A 22,034-nucleotide genomic window follows, 5' to 3' on the forward strand; every position below is an offset into this window, starting at 1 on the left:
TGGTGTCATGTCTCTTCCAGACCTACATTAATGATTCCTTATTTTCCATGATGCTCCCCTTCCAAACAGAAGCATTTCAAAAACAATGAAAAAAAAAAACAAACCCTAGAAGATTCACTTTAACTACATTTTGCAACAGGAATTAAATGTGGATTTTCCACCACACCCCAAACAGAAGTCTTCACATGGACATTTTAAAAAGAAAAGTGCCATCTTAAGAGGAAGGAACCCACTGATTCTAAAGGGAACCAAAGCTGAAGGGCATCAACTACAGAGAAGCTACGAGCTACAGCTCAGCTAAAGTGATCAGGAATCCTTACCAGAACATGAAGAAAATCAGCACCTTGGCCTAATTAAGCTTAGAGTAAATGGCTACATGCTGTTCCATGTCTTTCCTCTACACAGAGCAATTCCTAATCAAAAAGGCAGACTTCACAGAAGGCTACTCATTGAACTGTCTCTGAACATGACACTTAAGTACAAGGCAAAATGGCCACAAGATGGAGATCTGGTAAAGAGCATGCTGACCCTCCTGACAAGTTCTGCAGGGGGTAAAAGCTTAGAGTACATCAGGTAAAGCAGGTATGTCACTCTTCAGAAGAAGCGAGACCATGTAATACAAACTCAACAGCTAGGAAGTCCTGAAGAGGCCACAGCCAGCAACTGAAATTAACTGCTGTGCTAACATGACTTGAAGCACACGCAATTCCAAACCTCAGGATCAAAATCTGCAACTCTGGGATTATCTACCATCAGGTGGCGCAAACCAGCACTGTGACAATTGCTTAGTTGTTTACTACAGGCAAGACATGAATAATTTTATTTCATAGCTCAACAATACCATGTAATTGCCCAGACTGTTAGATATTTTCCATATTATCCATAGGGTTTAAAACATCTAGCTGCTATTAGAGGAAACATTAAAACCACATCCTTTTGGAAATGGTTCCGGAAAGATCATTATGTTGTCACAAACCTCACAGATTCCGACAGGATCCCTTTGACAACTACATCCCAGAAACACCAGGCTCACAGCACTGCATACCACACCAGATCCACAGAGGTAAGATATACCTTTCAAATGTATACTGTCCCCGTGATGAGGGCATGTGCTCATCTACTCAGTGCCTCTCCATAACTTGATTCAGTTTGAATAAGCAGTAAAGATTTTCATAAACAGATTCATTTTGCCTTAATTGGCACTTTCCTTACTTTTCAGCTCTTGGTTACACAAGTGCCTCCGGGCTGCCTTAACACTCATTTAACCAAAAATGTTTGTGGCAACTGCATAAGTCGTCCAACAGCTTTAAGCCTTTGGGTACCACTGCACTACAGAGTTTATATATAGATATTTCAGTGTTCAACTACAAATACATCGGGATATTTAAACAATGAGAGCCATAAACAGGAAGGAGATGGTTTTCCAAAACTGCATTACTGACACTGATGTTCTGCAACAAAATTCTCAGTACATTTTTAGAAAGATTAGCTTATGTGCCCACAAATTGAAATATAAATCAACCTAACAAGCAGGAGTTGCCAAAATACACTCCCATAATATTCAGTCTACTTTGGTTTCCTTTATTCAAGGTCATGGGAATTACACTGAATGGCTGGCAAAGGTTCTATCTTATCTGAGAAGGTGACTTTTGGCTTTTTCTTTTTTTTTTTCCCTAAAAGGAAAAGAAAGTTTTCATTGAAAAAGGTGCTTGCTCATTTGATTACAAGTTAGCCATAGAAATCTTGAAAGAAATACATACCAATATCTGCTTAAGTTAGTTTAGAGAAGCATGCAACCTATCTTCAAAGATAACCAGCAATGCAATACACAGCAGTATACAGGAGAAAAGGATAGGAAGCTGATTTGTAACCTGAAGTGCAAGGAGGTAAAAGAGACCATGAGGTTAGAATTCTGTGTCAAGACAGAGTTAATTTTTTCTTCAGGAAAGTCTCTCATCCTCTCAAGATGCATCTCCATATATTGGGCTCAGCACAGGCTCCCTACCTGTGTGATGTGGTGTAGGGAGCCTGCTTTGGCAGGGGGGTTGGACTCGATGATCTCTAGAGGTCCCTTCCAACCCCTACAATTCTGTGATTCTGTGATATTACAAAAGATTCTTTCGTTATTTAGCCACAGGCATCAGCACTTAGAAGCTTACCTTATCCAACAACACATTCTGCCATAAGCGAAAGATACTGAGGTAGCTTCTGTCTCTTGCACTGAATGATGTGAAGAAAAACTGCAGGAAAAAAAGGTATTAAAAGCTCACTTGTAGCTATTTAAAAAAACCACAACACTTCCTTATACCTTAAATATCTTAAGGTTCTCAGTAATTGCATGTTCCTCTCATATTCCTCACATTAAACACTTTTTATCACTTCTAACAAGCAACAGTTAGATCCCCAGTAGTCAGAGTATAAAACAGCTCTTACCCATCTGGGCATTCAATTGCAACCATTTGTGCCCCTCAAATACATAGTTAAAGTCTTAGGCCCACTTCCACATGGGAAGTGGAACAAATCAGATGTATATGCCTATTTCTTAAAGGCCACAGCCCTTTCCATCTTACCTCTACATACTCTTTGTATCAAATCTTTTCACATGGTATGTGAAAATAATAAATAATAATTGAAACAGGAGATCAAGTTGATGTGCCATTTGTAGTTTTAAACTATTTAGAAGTTGGTTCAGTAGAGGAAAAAAATATCTTTCTCAACAAAAGAAGTTAATCTTTTTAGAAGAAATTGAGAGGAAACAGCCAAATGTTGAACAGGAATCACAGCCCCTTCAGAGAGAACAGCTCCAGAATTATCCTAGAAAATTCTCTTTTGTATCCAGTCAAGAAGTCTCATTTTTGAGGCACTGCCAGAAGAGCTATCATACACTGGACATAAGAGCATTCCACATCACAGTTTTCAGTTTCATCCAAATTCATGTTCCAGAAAACAACTATTTCCACTATATAAAATTGGGTAGTTTATGTGTAGATTTCTCCATGACTCCGTATCACAGTCCTTTCACTTCCAGCAATTTCTTATGGAACATTTAAATCTGATAAGAACACAAAAATAACCAATTCAAAGGCATTCTGAATTCATTTCTTGTATTTTTAGTTATTAAGTAGACTTTGATAACCAGTAGGACAAGAATTCCCCTTTCAGGTTACTGCATCAGTGTTAGCAGTGGGGTCTGGAATCAAGCTACAGTTGATAGTTTGGCCTTTGTGCACATCAGCTTGCAGGTCTGCCTTCTAATTCTACTAACATTGAAAAACTTGTCAGGCAAAGCTACTTATTCCAAACCAGAAGTGCTCAGTTCTGGAAATTATCATTTATAAGACAAATGTTTTTAGATTCAGCTTTTCACCTTCTCTCCTTTTGTTGCGATCTGTATGGCATTTGGAATGAGCCGAGCAGTCTTCTCCTTTGTCATGAAAGTGATATCCTTCAAAGCAATAGAAATCTAAGCAAAAAGAGAATGATTTTTTTTAGATTTAAGTTAATTTCAATGAAAAGTCTTAGAACATGCAAGAAGAACTCAAACCTTAATCCCAAACACCAGGATGAAATACAAATAAGATTGTGAAGGCAGTTGTCTCTAATTTCTAACCTTCACAGCAAGCACTCCAAATTTGGAGCAAATCAAGATAATTTAAGAGCAATTTCCTCTTCTTTCATATTAGGATTAGAAAAGCAAGCGGTTCTCTCTTCTTTCCTTCCACCCCTGCAGCAACACTTCACAGTGAAGGGCAAAGTATCAACTATATAAAACCATACAGTCTGCGACTTCAAAAGGATAGGCTTCCTTTTTAAATATCAGTTCTACCAGAAAAAATTTATCATCAAATCCATCTGATGAAATTGAGCTTGAATTTAGTTGAGCATTTCTATATTCTCTTCAGTACACAAACTATTTGTTGCCTGCAATATGTTCATCAAAGCAGATAGAATTCAAGAGATTAAGTTATCAGTGTTCACAGCTGCATGTTTTGATACATCACCACCACCTATATATATATATCTATCTATACATATATACATATATATAAATAAATCATAAATATTTATAAAATATATCATTAAAGAACAGTGAAAGATCAGCTTTAAGATACCAGAGGAAAACAACTGCCAAATGTCTTCCTATACTGAATGACTGAGCAGGCTCATGGCTTGTTTCTGCATATAGACATTTCCAAGACTACTTTCATTTTATGGCACAACAGATTTGCATTTCCACTCAGGGATACAGGCTCAGCGTGAGATGGACAGGATAAGAGTCCCTCAAACAAACCTTACGTCCAAGAACAAAGAAATGGGCTTGAAGTACACTAAGAAATCTTACTGTAGTCTCCCATCGGAAAATGTTGCTGTGGAAACAGAGCCAGTTTTCAGAGAGATACAAGCGTCCTTGCAGCAGGATATCCTTCTGGAGAGCACAGGCGTAATCTATGCATAGAGAGAAAGTTTACTCACTTATTACAGTTCAGTATACCCAAGCATGTTAGCTTAAAATGAGATAATGGTATTACAATACAAATAAAAATTCATTTCTTTCACTCTTCTGAACTCTGACGGCAGATTTGCATTGGGTTGCACCCAAACCATTGTTCTGGGAACACTTCAAGGTCAGACTCAATGGAAATACCTGTGTAAAGACAATATTCCATATACTGATCCCATGTGCCTTATCCTATGTTTTCAGAGAAGAAGTAGGAATACATGGGAGAAGTAATCACAAGTCAAACATTAGAGAGCCTAAATAAAGTGATACACATCCAATTTATAGCATAACAGATTATACCACCAACTCCTATGTAACAGTAGTTCATATGTTGTAATACAGCAATAATTTTCCACCGAACAGATCCTAGCACTAGCTAGAACTATCTGCAGATTAAGACATTAGAAGACAGCTTGAAGCAATCCAGTTCTTCAAGCAAGGGATATTTTCATCACTTGACTATCATTTTTATTATGACGCTGCCTCAGGCTGTAACATCCCTACTAAGGAATATATTTCATCTGGAATGCAATTACCCATCATCAGATACCTGCTGATCAAAACTGAGATGTGAGGATTTGCTTGCACTTTTAAATCTTTGAGAGAATTTTCGTGAAGAGCCTGAAGAGTCAAACACTTTTAGAAGCACTCGGTACTAAAGTGAACATATGGAAATAAATGCCAAAGGTCCCTTTAGTCATACAGAAAAAAAGTTCAGACAGACAGACCACTTCTGAAAGCTCCAACCTAGATGTTACTCCGTGTTTTTTCTGTACATAATTAGCGCCTGTTCACACAGAACTTTGATGATTTCAACCGTAGAAGTATCAAAGTGTTTCTCCTTTTTTATTTTGAAAAATACTTTTTGTTTTCCAAGCTATCACTTTTATTTTGTATGTACCAAAAAGATGAATACAGTTCTTGTCCAAGTTGCAAGAAGTTCAGAAGTCTCTCATCATATTAACTTAATGGTAAATATGCATCTGCAAAGTTTTCACTACAATTTAAGAAATACTCCTGGATTTCCCTTCAAATGAGTAGAAATAAAATTATATAAAGTTATGCTACTTCTGTATAAAAAAATGCCCAATTCTTAGTGCAGCTGTTACTCAATGCTCAGACAGCACAAATAGACTCACCTGCAAGGCAAGAAACAAAAATGGAATAAAATACAACACTACAGGCAAAGGAGGTAGGATTTTACACTTGTCACCCTTTGATTTTTTTACCTCAGAGCAAAACAGGCAGGTAGAGTTCTAAAGAAACACAGTAGTAATAAGTTAGACGCTATAGTCCAAAATTATTCTCCAGATGACTTTCCCTACACCTCACATTGCACTGTGCTCCTCATCACACCTACTCTGAGTTATACTTCTACCCCTGCAGCCATCCCATCAGAACCATAGAGCACTTAAGGCTGGAAGTGACCTCTGGAGGCCATTTGATCCATTCTTCTGTTCAAGAAGAGAAAGCCAGATCATGTAGCTTTTGAAGATGTCCAAGGAAGGAAACTCTATAACCTCTCCAGGCAACTTGTGCCAGTAGTTATTCACTCACACAGTAAAAAAAATGCTTCTCAGTGTTCAGCCAGAACCTCCTCTGCTCCAGCTTCTGCCCACTGCTTCTTGCCCAGGTGCCAAACACAGCTGAAAATGGCCTGGCTACATCGTCTCCACTCTCTCTACAGATATTTATTGACATCTAAGAGATTCTCCCTGACCTGTCCAGGCCAAACAGTCCCAATCTCTCCTCATAGGAGAGGTGCTCTAAATCCCCTGATCACCTTGCACTCTTTCCAGTATGGAATGAACAACTTTGATATATTGGACAGTAAAAAAAAAAAGTCTTTGGTTTTCCAAGAATATCCCATGATTTTTCTTTCATTTACCAGTTTTTATGTCTTCTAAATATACAGCTGGCACTTGTCTTTCAGAGTCTTAAATTACAGGTTCCCACTATGTCACTTTCAGTCCCTGAATCTGCACCAATCAAGGTGTCAAGGGCAATGGTTCAAGCTTATTTCCAGAAAGCAAAGGAAATGCTAAAGGCAAAGTATGATTTGTTTGCTTAACTAGGTCAACGAAGCAACATTCTTTGCCTTTATAACATCTATAACAACTAATTCAACCATTATTAGTTTCCTCTTCAAAAAAATACAGAGGACTCTTCAAACACTCAAAGGATAGAAAATGAGCAATAACAATGCTTCAAGAGTTACCAAGTTGGTCATCCACACTGAAAAGAACAGAAAACAAATCCAGCACTCTTAGAATTTAATTCTACCTCTGTTCTTACACTTGCATTGTACAAGTCAATATAAGCATGTTTCACCCACAGGCTAAATGCTCACCATGATACTGTAGAGTAACCCTTTCTTCCCAGCTTGTCAACTAACAGGCACCAGTCACACCTTCACCACTTCCAGTGGGTATTTTGTCACTCAGTAAGAAGTAGCAGTAGTAAAAGAAATCAAGAAGCTCTCACCCAAATGAATCAAATAATTCTGTATATTTTTCTTCACTTCTCAACTCAAATAACAGTCTGCTCTTTGAGAAAGCAGGCGGTACAGGAGAGGACTTAGGGCCTGGCTTTCCCTACAAGTATTTGATAGCAGTTTAGACATAAGAGAATAGAAAATTCTCAGCTAAAGACTGAATATGCCATTAAAAAAAAGCCTTGGTACAGCTGCAGTTGGAAATTATTAGCCTAATACAAGAGCTTTTGGTGTAATTGTCTTACCTACTATGAGTCTTTCTGAATCTGGCAGATGAGAAAACTGTCTCTTGAATTCCTCACTCCTGTATTTGTAAGTGGAACTTGAGAGCTGCAACAAAGAATGGCCAAAGGTTATGCAAACAGATTTATTTTCAGCCATTAAACATCTTCTTGCTAGATCTGTAACTTTATCTTAAAGAGCAAATTAACATCAAAAGAGCAATAAGGAACTAGTGGCATCTAAATGTGACAAAGTTTCAGTAACTATCTTCCCTTATGCAAGTCTGTGCTCCCCAGAATTTAGGACAGGACGGTCCATGCTGTATGAGATCAGATGCTGGTTATAAGGCATTACAGCTGCTTGATGTCAACCTATTCCACTCAAAAACATAAGACAGACTTTGCAGGGCTAAGTCTCCTCTAGCATAGACTCTGTAAAGAGGGAGAAAACCCACAGCACAAGAGGTGACAGAGAGGATCAGGTCCTCACACAGGCCACCAGCTGGACAGAAGGACACCACCTGCAACACCAATTTCTAATTAGACTGCCACTGAGGGAAAAATGTTACTACGAAAGGGATTTTTGCTAGCTGCTATAACTAGATCTATAGGAATAAAAGCCAAAGCTTCCTTTCTAAAAATCTTAACAGCATATGGCTGCTATTCTCCCCTAAAGCACCTGTATCATTCCAAACCTTGGCATATATCTTAGACTCGTTTCTATTAGAAGACCAGTGGCTATTTATTTTCTGGGTGGGGGAAGAAGGGAGGCAGCAGAAGAACCACTTTTAACCATATAACCTTATGTTTACTAGAAAACACCCAGTTTTGGCACACTCCTGCAGCACATCAGTTGGCCAGCACCCTTTAGATACATCCATGGTTGCTTTCACAGTTTAGAATGCAACTCTTCAGCCACGGGAACACAAGTAAAGGTGTTTACGTGAATAAAATACACCGAGGACAAAGTTACCAACTCAGTTTTGCTTTAAAAGGATACCGAGTTCCTAAATGTTACCTCACATTACCTCTAATAACAGAAAGTCTTTATGTCTGACCAGCAGAGAGCACACACTCACTGTCCACTGATGTTCTGAGCACTGTAATGGAAAAGGCAGCAAAGGAGACAGACAAAATAGGTGCTTCTCCCAGAAGGGAAGGAAGAATGAATGCTTTAGGTGCAACCAACAGAGCTATCTTAGACCCATCTTCTAAGCTGTATGCTTACACAGTATTATTACAGCTATTTCTGAAATTACAAGTGTTGTATTAATAGAAGACGAGTACTCCAATAATTGGTTTCTTGGCCTTCTCATGTCACGCTATGAAGTGCACACTTTTCACTGATCATCTGAAAAAGATATTCAATGACCGCATCCCATCGAGAAAGGGTTGTTTCCAATAACTCTTAAGAGGGAAAAAAAGAAAAAAAGACATGGGAAAAAATTAGAAGCTACCTCGAATTTGTGAAGTTTCCACTTGTAGTTGCAGAGATGAGCATTACATAGCCATGACTGTCAGGCTGAAGTCTGAACCTGTGATAACACTACTCAAACTATGAGAAGGAGGAAAGAACTCATCTGCCACCAGAATAGAAGAAAATTGAAAGTTTTCCAGTCTGACATATGAAGCCATGCTTTTAAGGAGGAAGAGCTTTCTCCGAACTGGGAAATATTGAACTGAGCTATATTGAAATCGACCATTTCTGTGGTTTCAAGACAAAATGAACCAGGAAGAGAGAATCGAGACATTACAGAATCACAAACACTTTTATACCACTGCCTGAATCAGCCAGCTCAAGAGCTACAAGAATCCAAACCTTGAGAATCTGGAGTTTTACTTAGAAATTCAATTTCTTTAGAGCATAAAACTTGCTACAGCTTGTCTGAGAATCCCTTACTACCACTGACAAGGGCTCTTTGTCACATGATAAGCAGTATGAAACACTCTTATTAATTGTACTTTTCTATGAAGCTCTTAGAATGCTTATGAAGAACCCATGCCAAACCCTTATCTAATCAGCATAAGAAAAATGAGCACGTTGAAGCTTTTTAACCTTTTCTATTCCTTATTTTGTATGAAGAGTATGCTCACTTAGATCTGTAATTATTATGCACTCAGCACACAGCTCAGTGATTAAGACATTAGTCAGTGGACTCTGGAAACAACAGGAGCATTTTTAATACAACCAGGAATACTGATTTCCTTCATAAGAAAACAGACACCTGCATTTATATGAATATGGCATCTCTCATATCACCATTAGAATATTCATAACACGACAGTATTTCAGGCAGGTTGCCATCTCCAGGTTACAAAACTTACCATCAAATATTAAAACAAGAAAGGTAGACATTCAGCTGCACTATAAAGCTTAACAGAAGAAAACAGCAGCTTATAATTAAACTTAGAAATATACATGTATTAAGTCATCAGGCAAACACTTTGCCTCAGGATAATCTTAGGCATTTCTGGGCATGCTATATTTGATCACTAAGCAAACCATTAAGTCCAATCAACAACATACTGGTATTCTTTATCTAAAGCCACTAAATATACCAGACATCTGTAAAACAACATAAGCAGAAAATCCTCTTCAGCATCATCCAGAGTGTTTTATAAAGGCAGTTACTTTAGGATCAGGTACTACCTGGAGACATTGAACCAAGCGATTAACATACCTTGTTTAGAAATGGACCAGAGTCCAACCATATAAAGTCAAGTTCCAGAAATAAGGTCAGCTTAAATAAGACTAACCTGAGTTATTTATATGATGAAAGCCTGTTAAAAACAGTGTCCTTTCACATTTACAACACCAAAGTGTGGACAATGCAAACAATTTGAGCCACTTAGCAAACCATGGAGGAAAATTAAGCTAAACCCTGTCCCAAAGGTACCACAAAAAAAAAGCTACTTGTATGGAAATAGTTTGATTGCAGATAGCTAAGCATGCAAACAGTCAACCTCGGCAGAGCTGTGTACACATTTTTAAAGCTTGCAAATGACAGTAATAATTTTGCATACGGTTTGTTAACATTCTGATCTTGTTTTGAGACACCACAAAACTACACTCTAGCAGACAATTTGCAGTCTGTATTTTTGACATGAAGAAGTATATACAAAAAGCTGAGAGCACAGGTCAGATGACCTCACTAAGACAACAACTCGCAACTCGGACATCACCTGATTTTAAGAGATTCACACAAGCCTCCAAATAAACTCCTCAGTCCTGGAATCAGTTACTGTCATGTGCTTGAGGTCATACGTTCAAATAAGCCTATGAACAAACTGCCTTTCTCCTTTTATGTTCAGAAGCCTCACTTAAACATCAGAACATGGCCAATGAGACCACTGCTTTTGCTTTCCAGTCCACAAGCAAGGAGATTTAATGCTATCTACCCCTCTTGAAGACCCAAATGCTGTGCTGCCCCCCAAATACAGACAAACTTGATCTATACTTTCCTATCAAGTTTCAAGGGGTGGCTGAAGATAAATTACTTTTAAACCTACATTAGCACATTAAAAAGGCCATTAATCACCCTTGGTAAAACTTCTGCATTCTCAAAGAATGCACTGTTTTCTCCTCTTCCACTATATCTAAAATTCTGCTTAGTATCAATAGTAAAAGTCTTCAGGAGGACAACACACAGTGGGAGATGAATTTTGTACAAAGAGCGCTTTAAGTCAGAAGTATCTTTGAAACTTATCTGTAGAAGGAGAAATGCAAAAAAACAATCCAACACTAAACTTTCCAAGTCTAAAGTTTCATTAGTCTATGAGAGACCTGTGTCAATAACCCTAAACAAAAGACTCATTCAGCAACAGAAGACAAACTAGGATTTCACTTCCTTCAAAGCAGATACAGGCAAAACTTACCTTTAAGCAAAGAAACAATTCCCACAGCACATTTGGGCAGTGGACCCTTTCATCTATGAAGCACTGATCCCACTACAGTCATTTCTTCAGTCCAGAAAGTTTCATTAGAACTATTCCATCTAACCTACAAAGCATATGTTGTGCATCCTACAAACACCTATTCTTGTGTCAAAACTCCTGCTTTAAAATTGGAGCGGTGATGATTAAATTTCCTCCTGGGTAAGAAAATTTACACACTCACTTTACCTTCTTGATATAAGAAGTATCACCACTGATGGAGAATCTACTCAATCTATAGACTGAATGTTATCTTCATCTTGTGAACTGCTGCAAGCAAGCTACCCTCTACCTTCTTTTGGAAGACAAAGTTTCTCAAGTCTATTGCCAGGAATACTTTTTTTCCAGACTTGTTTACATGCTCTGCTGAATTCTCTTACTTTCAGTTTGCTTCTTTAGCTGTAAGCTACTGAGATATACACAGCATTGCAGGAGTAATGTCTAACACATATATCAAGGGCTCATATTTGCTATTAGGCACAGAAACACAGTGAAAGCTCACACTGACATGATGACTAGACTCCCTTATATTTCCAGAATCCTAGGACAGTTTTCTATTTCTTCAGCAAATGAGTGTGAGGCTGTATTTTGAATGTCAGACTTGTTCTATATTAGCCCTATGAAGGGCAAACACCACTCTCCTTTACAGTGATCCAACTATACTAATCAGACCTTAAAAGAATCACAAACAAATTCAGGGTTAGAAATGACTTCCGATTATTGAGTACTCTTAAGCTTTATTAGCAGTAACCTGCTATTAACAAAGATATTAAACTTGCACAGGGAAAGAACTAGTCACAGGACTTCAGGTGACTTACTGTGAAGTGTACAGTACATTGTGCACTTTGGGACTCAGTGAACACAGTTGTTTTATTGTTTGGTTTTGTGGTGTTTTTTTTTAAATAAGGAGCTATTTGATCTTACCTTATTATCCACACAGTTGTATTTAATTAATAGGTCATATGATTCATATCAAATAAGAAAAGCAAACTGCTAGGGCATCTCAGCCATTGTAAGTCATAGGAATATGTTCCCCACAAAATCCCATATATCCCACTTGCATCACGTCTCAAACAGCAGTCCAGCCCTCACCAGCTCCACTGCAGGCATCAAGCCCTTCTTGAAGTGATGCAGATTAAAGCATCACGTTTCTGAAAAGCAACTCTGCTTGACTACTGAAGAGGAAGACTGTATCCCAACTGTTTGTCATGTGCTGTGACATGAACACGGCTGGCCTGGAATCCTGCTCACAAAGGCCTGACTGTCTCTTCACCAGCCACCTTCTCCTTTCAAGAGCAGGACAGAAGGTTTCACGCTTGATCAGTGCCTATACAAGTAAAATATCAGATCATGGTGGAGCACAGCTTGGAAAACAGTCTATGAAATCCAAAACCAAAAGTTATCACAACTATAGATTCTACAGGCAAGAAAATATAGTACTACACAAGTTACTGTAAACTATGTTGCTAACACTAGGCTATACAATTAAAAATAAATCAAAGCTGCAATTTAAGTAAAAAATAAAAATTGAAACCTGGCTTCCTTCCAAAGCAGAAAGGCAACTCAAAAGACTCGATATGAAAAGATGGGAGACAAAATATCTTCTCAGATGCACAGCCAACTACAGATTAGCTTTCTACTTCTCCCCCCACACCACCAAAGAACAGTAGGAAGAATCTTGAAATACAGTGTTTCAGTTTATAACTTGTCAAGACCTCTGCAAAGTTCCTCCTTCAGGACTCCTTTCAGAATGAGCTCACTTTCACAAGCCACTATATATCATGGAAATAGGACTCAGCAAAAGCTACCCTAACAAGGTCTATATTTAACCTTATGGGGCTCTATTCTCTGCTCAATAAGGATGCAATTGAGCTATGCACATTACCAGAGGACAGCACAGGATATAGTTTCCAGGAGAACCCACTATCCAGAGGGAACAGTGCCTACTGAATAATGCATTTTGCAAACACAAAAGGAAATACACTTCAAGCACACACACACAAAAAAAAACAAACCCTGCTGGGAACACATTACAGCTGGAAATGCCCTTTTATCAATATGAGAAAGCCTCTTATCATAAAGGAACACTATAAACCTCTCCCTGGGAAAAAAAACCAACAACAAAAACACACCGATACTGTTTGGATTGAAAATATCCCCTGCTTATTCTGAAGCACTTGCTTTGCAGTATTTAGTATATTCTTTATGCAAGGAAGCGTTCTGAACCATTTCTAAATGGCAATATACTTTCCTTAACCAGTGTACTTTCATAACTACTCTGATTTGGATGCAAAAATCTCAAGTTTGACACGTACAGCGAGGAGTAAAGCATATGTTCGATTTCAGAAATAACACTGACTGAGGCATGAAGCTAATGGAAAGGCAGAAGACATGCATGCCTACACATACCTCCTCCTCCTCCAGCTGACTGCAGCTCGATCCAGTCCACGCAAGTCCTGGCCAACACTCAGTCAGTCTCTGCAGCTCCCCTCTCTTCACCCACTCTCTCAGAGCTAGTGCTGGCCATCAGCCAGCAGTGCCAGTGAGCTTTCTGCCAGCCTCTGCTCATACGCCAGCAGGGAAAATGGGCAGGAACTCACTGGCTTTGCAGAACTAGCACACAAATGCTACAAAAAAGAAGTCAAATCTTAATGGAAATGGGGCAGCAGAAGGGATTCATGTAAAGGTACTCAGCTCCAACCTAAAATGACCTCAGTTCTTAAACAGGCTTTGGAAAGCAGACTGAAGTTGCATAGGTCACTTTAAGTTCACAGAAGTCCCAAAGGGGACAACAGAGGAAACTACCATCACCAGGGAAACATCGGCTCTGAAAGGAGCACTTGGTCCTCAGTGCTCCTCTCTGTATCAGACAGCTACAGTCCCTGCATCAGCTGTACACAACTCTTAAAGACAGACCACATCTACATCATTTAACTTAGTATGTGACCAAACCTACTTTGGCACAACACCCAGTCTTTGCCTGCTTCTTTAAGTCTTCAAGCCCTTGCTAAGAAACCACCTCAGGCAGAGCTCCAGAAGATCAGAGAAGACTGAGGCTTGCTTCACACAGGGCCAAGCTGCCAAAGTCAGTACACTGCTGCCAGGAGCTCAGCTCTTCACAGGCACAGAACAGCTGCTGTGAAATTACAGGGCTCTTCATACCCAACAGGGCCCTCCACCTGCTCCCAAAGGGGAATAGTAGGCCCACAACTACTCTATTTGCTTTGTGCTCCCTATGCTTTTCTGTCCATCCCATCTAGGACCTGCATGTTGCATTTCTGCAAGTAACGATATGAAGTCAGGCTTTGATTACCTGTGCAGAGGGACATTCTGGAAGAAGGACCACCTGTGAAAAAAAAGATGGGCTGCTTGTGAGCATCAGCCAGTGCTGCCAGCAAGCCACTACAATGTGGAGAGGCTGCAGAGCCCTTTTGGCTACATACCAGCCATGCATCCCCAACTTCAACACTGTCCAAAAAGCTACTGTAACACTCATCAGGTTTCAAACCTACAAGAGAAGAGGCAAGTGACTCTGTGACACTGAGTAGGAGGCTGAAAATGCAGCTAATGACTCACAGGGAAGATCCCTCTCCTAGTACACTGCAGCTGAAGGAACTGAGGTGGGGGGCAAATGGATCTCGGCACATTTTTTAATCACTCTACCAACCAGATTTAAATCCAAATGCCTGCAGGAGAAGGTAACTGAGTACAGTGGGCACATATTTCCAACCACTTTACAAGCCACAGCTACACACTGCTATTAAGCACTCATCTTTGTTCACCTACTAGGGTGGTGACGCTTTGGATGGCACAGTCCTCTTGTCAAGATCAGCTGCATGAGTAAATAGTGTGAACTGGTTTCACCAGAACAACAAGGCAATTCTTCTGCTTTCCCAAGGCAAAGATAAGACACATCACAGGGAATCTCAAGGTGCCACAGGAGCACCAAGACACTTGGAGAAAAAGCTATAAAGGAAAATACTTGCTGGCATTTTCTCTCTCTTGGGAAGACAGATGGATATAAACAGTCTCAGAAAGGTATTGCCAAATATACTGGATACCTGTGTGATTCAGATCTCAGAAGAAGTAGTACAAAGAAATTTAAGCGCATTTCCTGTTGATAAAATCAAGTCATCATCTGATTAAACACTTAACTATGGAAGTTTGACCCACTTCACAATAAGGCTGGGAACTTCAGTTTCAACTGTAATTATTTATATAACTGCTACAAAGCATCTCTGAGGGCAGATGAAACAAACACTTTGATTTCTAAAGATGAAGGTTAAGTAAAGGGTTCAAGAGACTTGGACATTCCCATAGGGGAAAATATATATATATATATATATATATATATATATATATATATACATACCTTTGCCAGCTCTGAACAGAAACTTAATGTGCTTTTAGCTTCCAGGAGGCAAGATTTGATTTATTCAGCACCCTCATCAACACATTGCCTTGACTGGTAATGACTTCTTCAGCTCTGGTAGTAAAGCTATGTCTACAACATATCTTCTAGAGACTATTTTTTTCAGTATAGGCTACACAGAGCTAGGTAAGCACTACAGTTTATGATTACAGACTCCCATTCACTCTAATCAATATATCGAGTCCTGCTGGGCAGAAATAGCAGAAAACAGGAGAAGGTGACATGTTCTACAAGCAAGCTGAAGTTCTGAATGACTTTCACTTCCTTGAGGTTCAGGGAAAGTGGAGATGGAAGGTAGGGGTGGAGAACAGGAGTGCTGTGATCAGATTATGTATCTGTTACTATATTAACAAACTTAAAATATGGTTGATGTCACCAATGAATCTTTACATAATCAGACATAACCATCTGTTACATAGGATAAGAAAAAGCATGACTTCCAGAGTAATCATTAACAGCAAAGCCATTTACTCATCTTGAACATTTTTGTGTTTTTAGAAAGCAAAGTATGTGTCCCAAATCATCTAAACACCTACAAGAGATTCCAGATTGATTTTTCTTAAACATTTCCTAGAGATATTATTCTTATCATCCTCACCAGTCTGCTTCATATCAGCAAATAACAAGGCAACTAGTAATTCCCCTGATGTCACAAATAGAGATGTCTCGTCTTCATAAGCCAAGCATTCAGAAGTGCAGATGAAAAGAAAGCTTTATTTTGAAAAACAAAGTATCATGTCAAGTACACAACATTGGAGATGACATGACTAACAGAGGACCTTTAATATGGGACTGCCAAAATATATTTATTGACACAACAAGCCCGATAATCCACCCCTAGAGCAAACATGAGTCTGCATAGAAAGGAGCATCAAAGTATTTTATTTTTCTATCTACAGTCAGTTGATCGAACTCTTAGCAGTCTCAGGCCCCAGAGTATATCACCAGACATCTGTGCTGCAACACATTATCATTTGGATTTAATGTATGAATCTACATCCCCCCTGTACAGGTCTGAGTTATGTTTACTGTATTCTTGAGGACATACATGCATGCTCCCACAGATTAGCTCCTTGTATCAACTACATCCATGCTTGCCAAATCTCCCAATTCTTTTCCAAGTCTTGTGCAACCTTGTTTGTTCTGGTATCATGAAAAATAAAAGATGTCCTGTTTTAACTTTTCCCTGCATCACTCATTTGCTACTGTTGTCACGCAACTTCAACTGACCATCTCTTTAAACATTATTCTGCATTCAAGTTTTGTTCAAAGCATCTCTTACTACTTTTCTTTATAACACCTCTCTTGCACTCGCATTTCCAAGCCTCCCATATAAAAGCATTTTCCAGGGAGATGCCTATTTAATTTCAGCAACTCTTTCTACCTACCATTTTGTGACAAGGGAAGGACTTACTTTTTTATTCCTTCTTTCCACTGGCATCCTTCTTATGATATACATCTATGAGCTTTCCTTGACTGCTTATTAACCGAAAACACTTCCCAGACAGCATATGCTCACTTTGGATTCAATAATCCTTTTCACTAGCTTCCTTGTCCATCTTTATCTTTTTGTTCATCACGATAGGGAGAGTCAAGACTTCCACAGATTTCTTCTTCCAAGGATGTTAAACTTGATTATATTTCAGCACAAAAAATGTAAAAAGCGTAAAAAAAATAAAGATTCAGAGTCTTGAGATAAAAATTCCAGATGATGACAATCAAAGAGTCTTTGGAAGTTAAGCTTCATTTCTACCTGTGGATGTCAAAACCACATCATCAAAAATAGATGCAAGTTCTACAAAGGTCCAGTAGAGAGGGAAAATCCTGAGATGAAACTTCCAAGCAAGCCTTTTTCTTACTCCATGAGATGACAAAAGTCTAGTTGGGGAACAGATTTAAAAAACCCAAAACATAAAAAGCCAATGAAGCTGTCCAGGCTGTTTTTTTTTTTTTTTTAAGAGATTGGGCATGAAAAAATAAATAATAATAAAATCAGGCATATCAGAATGAGTTTGTTCTGCTCTCTTCTTTCCTGCTGCTCTTCCTTCTCCCCACTCACCATTGTCAGGAGAGAGGGATTATAAACCAGAGGCTCCCATCAGAGTCTGCTGTTACCTGCATGTGCTCACAACACATACAGAGCGTGAATGATACCTGGCCTGACTTTCAGAGGCATGGCACAACAGTTTACTCCCACTCAAATCCATGGAAAATTGAAGTCAAACCAGTTAGGCTTTAGCTCTGACATTTGGCTTCCACCAGAGAAACAACAGTACATACTCAGGAAAAGAAAAAAAAAAAACGGCTGAAAGCAAACAAGCCAGGCAACAAAGCTGATAGCTGAGTAGTACCATAGGCTATTTCTGCTATTGGAACAACTCCTTAGTTTTACTGACTCAAAGGTAGGGATGAGAGTAATAAATCCAAACCTGGCACGTGACACTAAGATCATCCACATTGAAGTGTTAATGACACACGCTTTGCCCACTGCAGCAAGCTGTCTTCCCTGCTATCACCTACACATCAACTGTGACTCAGTACTCAGGGAGTTTTAATGGTTTGTTTGTACACTTAAGCAGCTGATCATCAACTATGCAAGTTATTAAAACACATTTTCTGTCTAGAAGAGCAGGGAAACATGCCAATGACATAACGCTTTAATTAGAAGCTGCAAACACCTTTTTTCTGCCTTCCTTTTGCAGCATTCTGTCTATTGCTACTTCTAAGTCCCCTAGAGGATAAGAAAATGAGTAGCACTGCCTCCTATAAACAGATCAATAGAGGTTTTCTAAAACTGATCAATGCCACAAACAGCACTGTTAGAACTTTGCAATCCACAGCACCTTACTAGAGAACTGTGTCAATATCCTCCTCGTAAGTACAAGGTCATATTTATTCATCCAGATAAACATGAACTTCAAACAAATACCAAGGCCTTCAAGTATAAATCTTAGGCATAAGGCAACCTTTTAAACACACCAGAGAACACTTCCCACTTCTTTTTGTGGCTGCCAGAGGACTGAAGAATCCAAATCCCCGCAGAAGTTGTGGGCAGGCAGAAAACGACGCTGTGAGGACACACAATGTACTGAGCACAAAATACATGCCTAAAGTTCTACTCAAAGAAACCTTAACTTCAGGTATGCATCTCAAATCTAAAAAAGTAGCACAGTTATATCTTACAAATTTCAGAATGCCAAGCTTAGCAAGTCCTTGCTAAGTGCAAGTCCACTAAACTGACCCCAACCTAAACACGTTTCTTTCTCACACAAAGAATTGTTGACACAGCTGGTAGCTTATGTACCACAGAGTTAGTTTCCACAAACTAATTTGTTATCTTATGAGAGCTTAGCTGACAGTTAAAATGCCTACGCAACATCATTTGCTACCTATTTGAGTACAGAGGTAAAGCTGAGAACAGGCCAAAGGCCTTTTATCATTCTGTCTCTGTAGGAACAGAGTAGAAAACAGAATGATCCAAGCACTCCCTGACAAAGCAGTTCTCAGCCCTACTGGGATTCATTCAGCCTCACCCATTTATATTGGGTCCAGACTGCCGGTGCTCAGTTTAAAAGTATAAATGTGTTTATTGGTAAATACTAGTTTATACTGGGATCTGAGATGTGAAATCAGTGTTCTCACCATGAGAACATCCACTCTGCTTCAAAAGAAGTGATAGAAAGACACAAATTAGATTAAGAAAAGAGTTAGAAATCTTATCCCACAGTCCTGGTCACATCTCTGCTATTGACTCCCTATGGCCTTTAATCTTTCACCTGCTTAGCACAACGAACACCCTGATGACCTCATCAGGACAAGGATGTGGCAGTCCAGCGGATATCCCCGTGCACAATTCACTCTGGGGTGACCTGATGCAGAACCTGAGTCACGTTGTCAGATCTCTGAGGAAGGGAATCCAAACCTCTGATGAAATCAGGCACTACCACACCTGTTGCTGCATACAACATACAGCAACCCCTTCCTATCCAACAACCACCCATCCACTAAACTAACGGCAAAAGACATTGCTAAGCCCACAATTACAAGTTTACCTTCTATCAAGATACTGGGGGAAAAGAAACAAAAACCCAACCAACCAACCACCAAAAGCACAGGCAGAGTGTTAAAGACAGTGTTTCTTATTACATTCTCCACTATTAGTGAAGCAGCACTTTGGAGAAGAGCAAAAGGAATCCCCCCCCCCCTCTCTGCTCCCTTTTGCCCTTCCTATTCACAAATTCCTATTTTATGGAGTAAGTTTACATTTGTGAAAAACACGTGCTTACCTAGCAAGAAACAGACACTAAGGAAGCCTATTCAAGACTAAGCATCAACAGTACCTTTCTAAAGGCATAGGGATATTGGATAGGCTCATGAACCATGCAAGAAACTGGGAGACAGGACTGGGCACAGAGGTCTGAAGTCCTGTCACTAACTTGATACATGACATCAGGTAAACAACCTCATTCCCTCTCAGTGTCAGCTTACACTTTAGTAAGATGATAATGACAAATTATCTACCTCGCTACATAGGTAAAGAACACTTCATTAATTCATGACTACAAAGCAACCTGAGAAGAAGGGGTATATAAAGCTAGTACATAAACATATGGATATAGATAGAGAAACAAACTGGGGAAAAACATTACCCAAAAGCTCCAGTCAGCACTCCAGCTATACTGAGCAGGAACCTGCATCTTCTCTGTGCACGAGCTGTGAGTCTCTTGTGAATCTGCAACCAGCTGGGTAGTAACACCATGATCCACTTCATCAACTTCCTGTGAACAAAGAAGCGAGCAATGTCATTGGACAGTGGAAGAGAATGGTCCTGAAATAAGATGTTTAGCTCATATAAGAGCCATGTATTAAACGAATCTTGACATGCCAGATTTATCCAGGTGAGTGGCATGGAAACACTCCCAACTGACAGGCTTTTAATTGTTTTTACAGAGTGTGCTGCATTTAATTATTACTTACATTGTTATCAGAGCATATTAATCCCTCAGCAGCACCTCAACCTACACACTGAAGTCACACAGGCATGTAACACCTGAATAACACTAATAGGAGACACCAGCACATAACATACAGAGCATTAGTAGGCAGGGGGGTTGGAACTACATGATCCTTGAGGTCCCCTCCAACCCGGATAATTCTGTGATTCTGTGTGATCTCTAAGATCTGAAGGGCCTCGAAAAGAGTGAGAAAAGCCATGAAAAATCACATTATCACTAAGCTATGATCACCAAGACCAACATCAGCCCATATCCAATAAACCATGTCCCTCAGTGCCATATCTACACTCTTCTTGAACACTTCCAGGGATGGTGACTCCACGACCTCCCTGGGCAGCCTGTGCCGATGTCTCACCACTCTTGCTGACAAGAGATGCTTCCTAATATCCAACCTAAACCTCCCCGGTGCAACTTGAGGCCATTACCTCTCACCCTACCACTATTTACCTGGGAAAAGACTACCATCCCCCTCCACACACACACATGCCTTGCTACAATAAGATGCAGCACTTCAGAGACAGACAGCTCTACCTTATAAGAATAAGCAACAACGTTCTTCACTGGGGATGTCACTTTTATTTCACGAAAGGAAGCCGAGCAGCTGAGAAAGGGGAAGAGCTTCGCCCCAAGCCCCGCAGCAAACTGAAGCAACACCAACACTCCTTCCTAAGAAGCAGGAACCGCCGCCTAGAGCGGTAACAGAGAAGCAACAGAAAAGGCAAAGCCGCGTTCTCAGCACAGAGGGAGCCCAGCCTCACCACGACCTCCAGCAGCCGTCCCAAGCCACCACCCCACGCCGCAGGCACAGATCTTAACGCCGCACACAGACTTTCCGACCCGGTGCTCTGTAATTAAGTTCAACCACGGGCACCCCGCGGCCACACCGAGGGGAGCCCCGACACGAGGCCGAAGTCGCCGCAGGGGGGCACAAAGCAGCGGCCCCGTCCTCCCCGCGCCCGCCCCCTAAAACTTTACGGAAGGGCGGAGGCGTCGCTCGGGACTCCCACACCCCGCTGTTCCCACAGGGAAAGCCCCCCGCCGCCCCTACCTGCGCAGCCCGAGGGGGCTGGCGGGGCTTGGGGCCCACCGGCGGGGCCGGAGAAGAGCAGGGGAGGGCGCGGAGCGCAGCGCTTACCATGGAGGGGGGCGAGAGCGGCGCGGCGCCCGCAAACTGCCTCAGCGGGGCGCACGGCGGGGCCGCGGCCGCCATTTAAAGGGGCAGGCGCCGGCCGGGCCGCGGGGCGAGGACCGGGACGGGAGGCGGTTGCCAGGGGAGAGCGGCTCGGCGGGAGGCCGGGCCGGGGATTGGGGCCGCCCGCCAGCGTCGGGGGGCTCCCCCCCGCCCACACACGTACGGGTCGGGGTCAGGCTCACCGACGCTTTTAGGGAGCTTAGGTAGCTTAGGCCCCGGGGGCGACGGGAGGGGCCGGCACCGTTC

General features: G+C 40.7%; 1 protein-coding gene across 4 annotated transcripts in view; it reads right to left on the reverse strand.

Annotated features, from left to right (window-relative positions):
* The window catches only part of GRAMD1C (GRAM domain containing 1C), a 43,065-nt gene extending 21,164 nt beyond the window's left edge, over window positions 1-21,901 (reverse strand). For 2 of the 4 annotated variants that reach the window (XM_015875660.2, XM_015875650.2), the window contains exons 1-6: window positions 21,732-21,901; window positions 20,231-20,359; window positions 7,241-7,325; window positions 4,343-4,446; window positions 3,368-3,463; window positions 2,160-2,240 (exon numbers count right to left, since the gene is read on the reverse strand). In XM_015875660.2, coding sequence (XP_015731146.1) covers window positions 2,160-2,240; window positions 3,368-3,463; window positions 4,343-4,446; window positions 7,241-7,325; window positions 20,231-20,359; window positions 21,732-21,806 — 570 coding nt within the window. In that variant the 5' untranslated portion in view covers window positions 21,807-21,901. Of the gene's footprint in view, window positions 1-2,159; window positions 2,241-3,367; window positions 3,464-4,342; window positions 4,447-7,240; window positions 7,326-20,230; window positions 20,360-21,354; window positions 21,499-21,644 lie in introns of those variants that run through there. The other 2 variants (XM_015875640.2, XM_015875669.2) reach the window with 2 other exon arrangements.
* Window positions 21,902-22,034: the final 133 nt, after the last annotated feature.

The sequence above is a fragment of the Coturnix japonica genome, chromosome 1 (assembly GCF_001577835.2).
Source record: "Coturnix japonica isolate 7356 chromosome 1, Coturnix japonica 2.1, whole genome shotgun sequence".
NCBI lineage: Eukaryota > Metazoa > Chordata > Aves > Galliformes > Phasianidae > Coturnix > Coturnix japonica.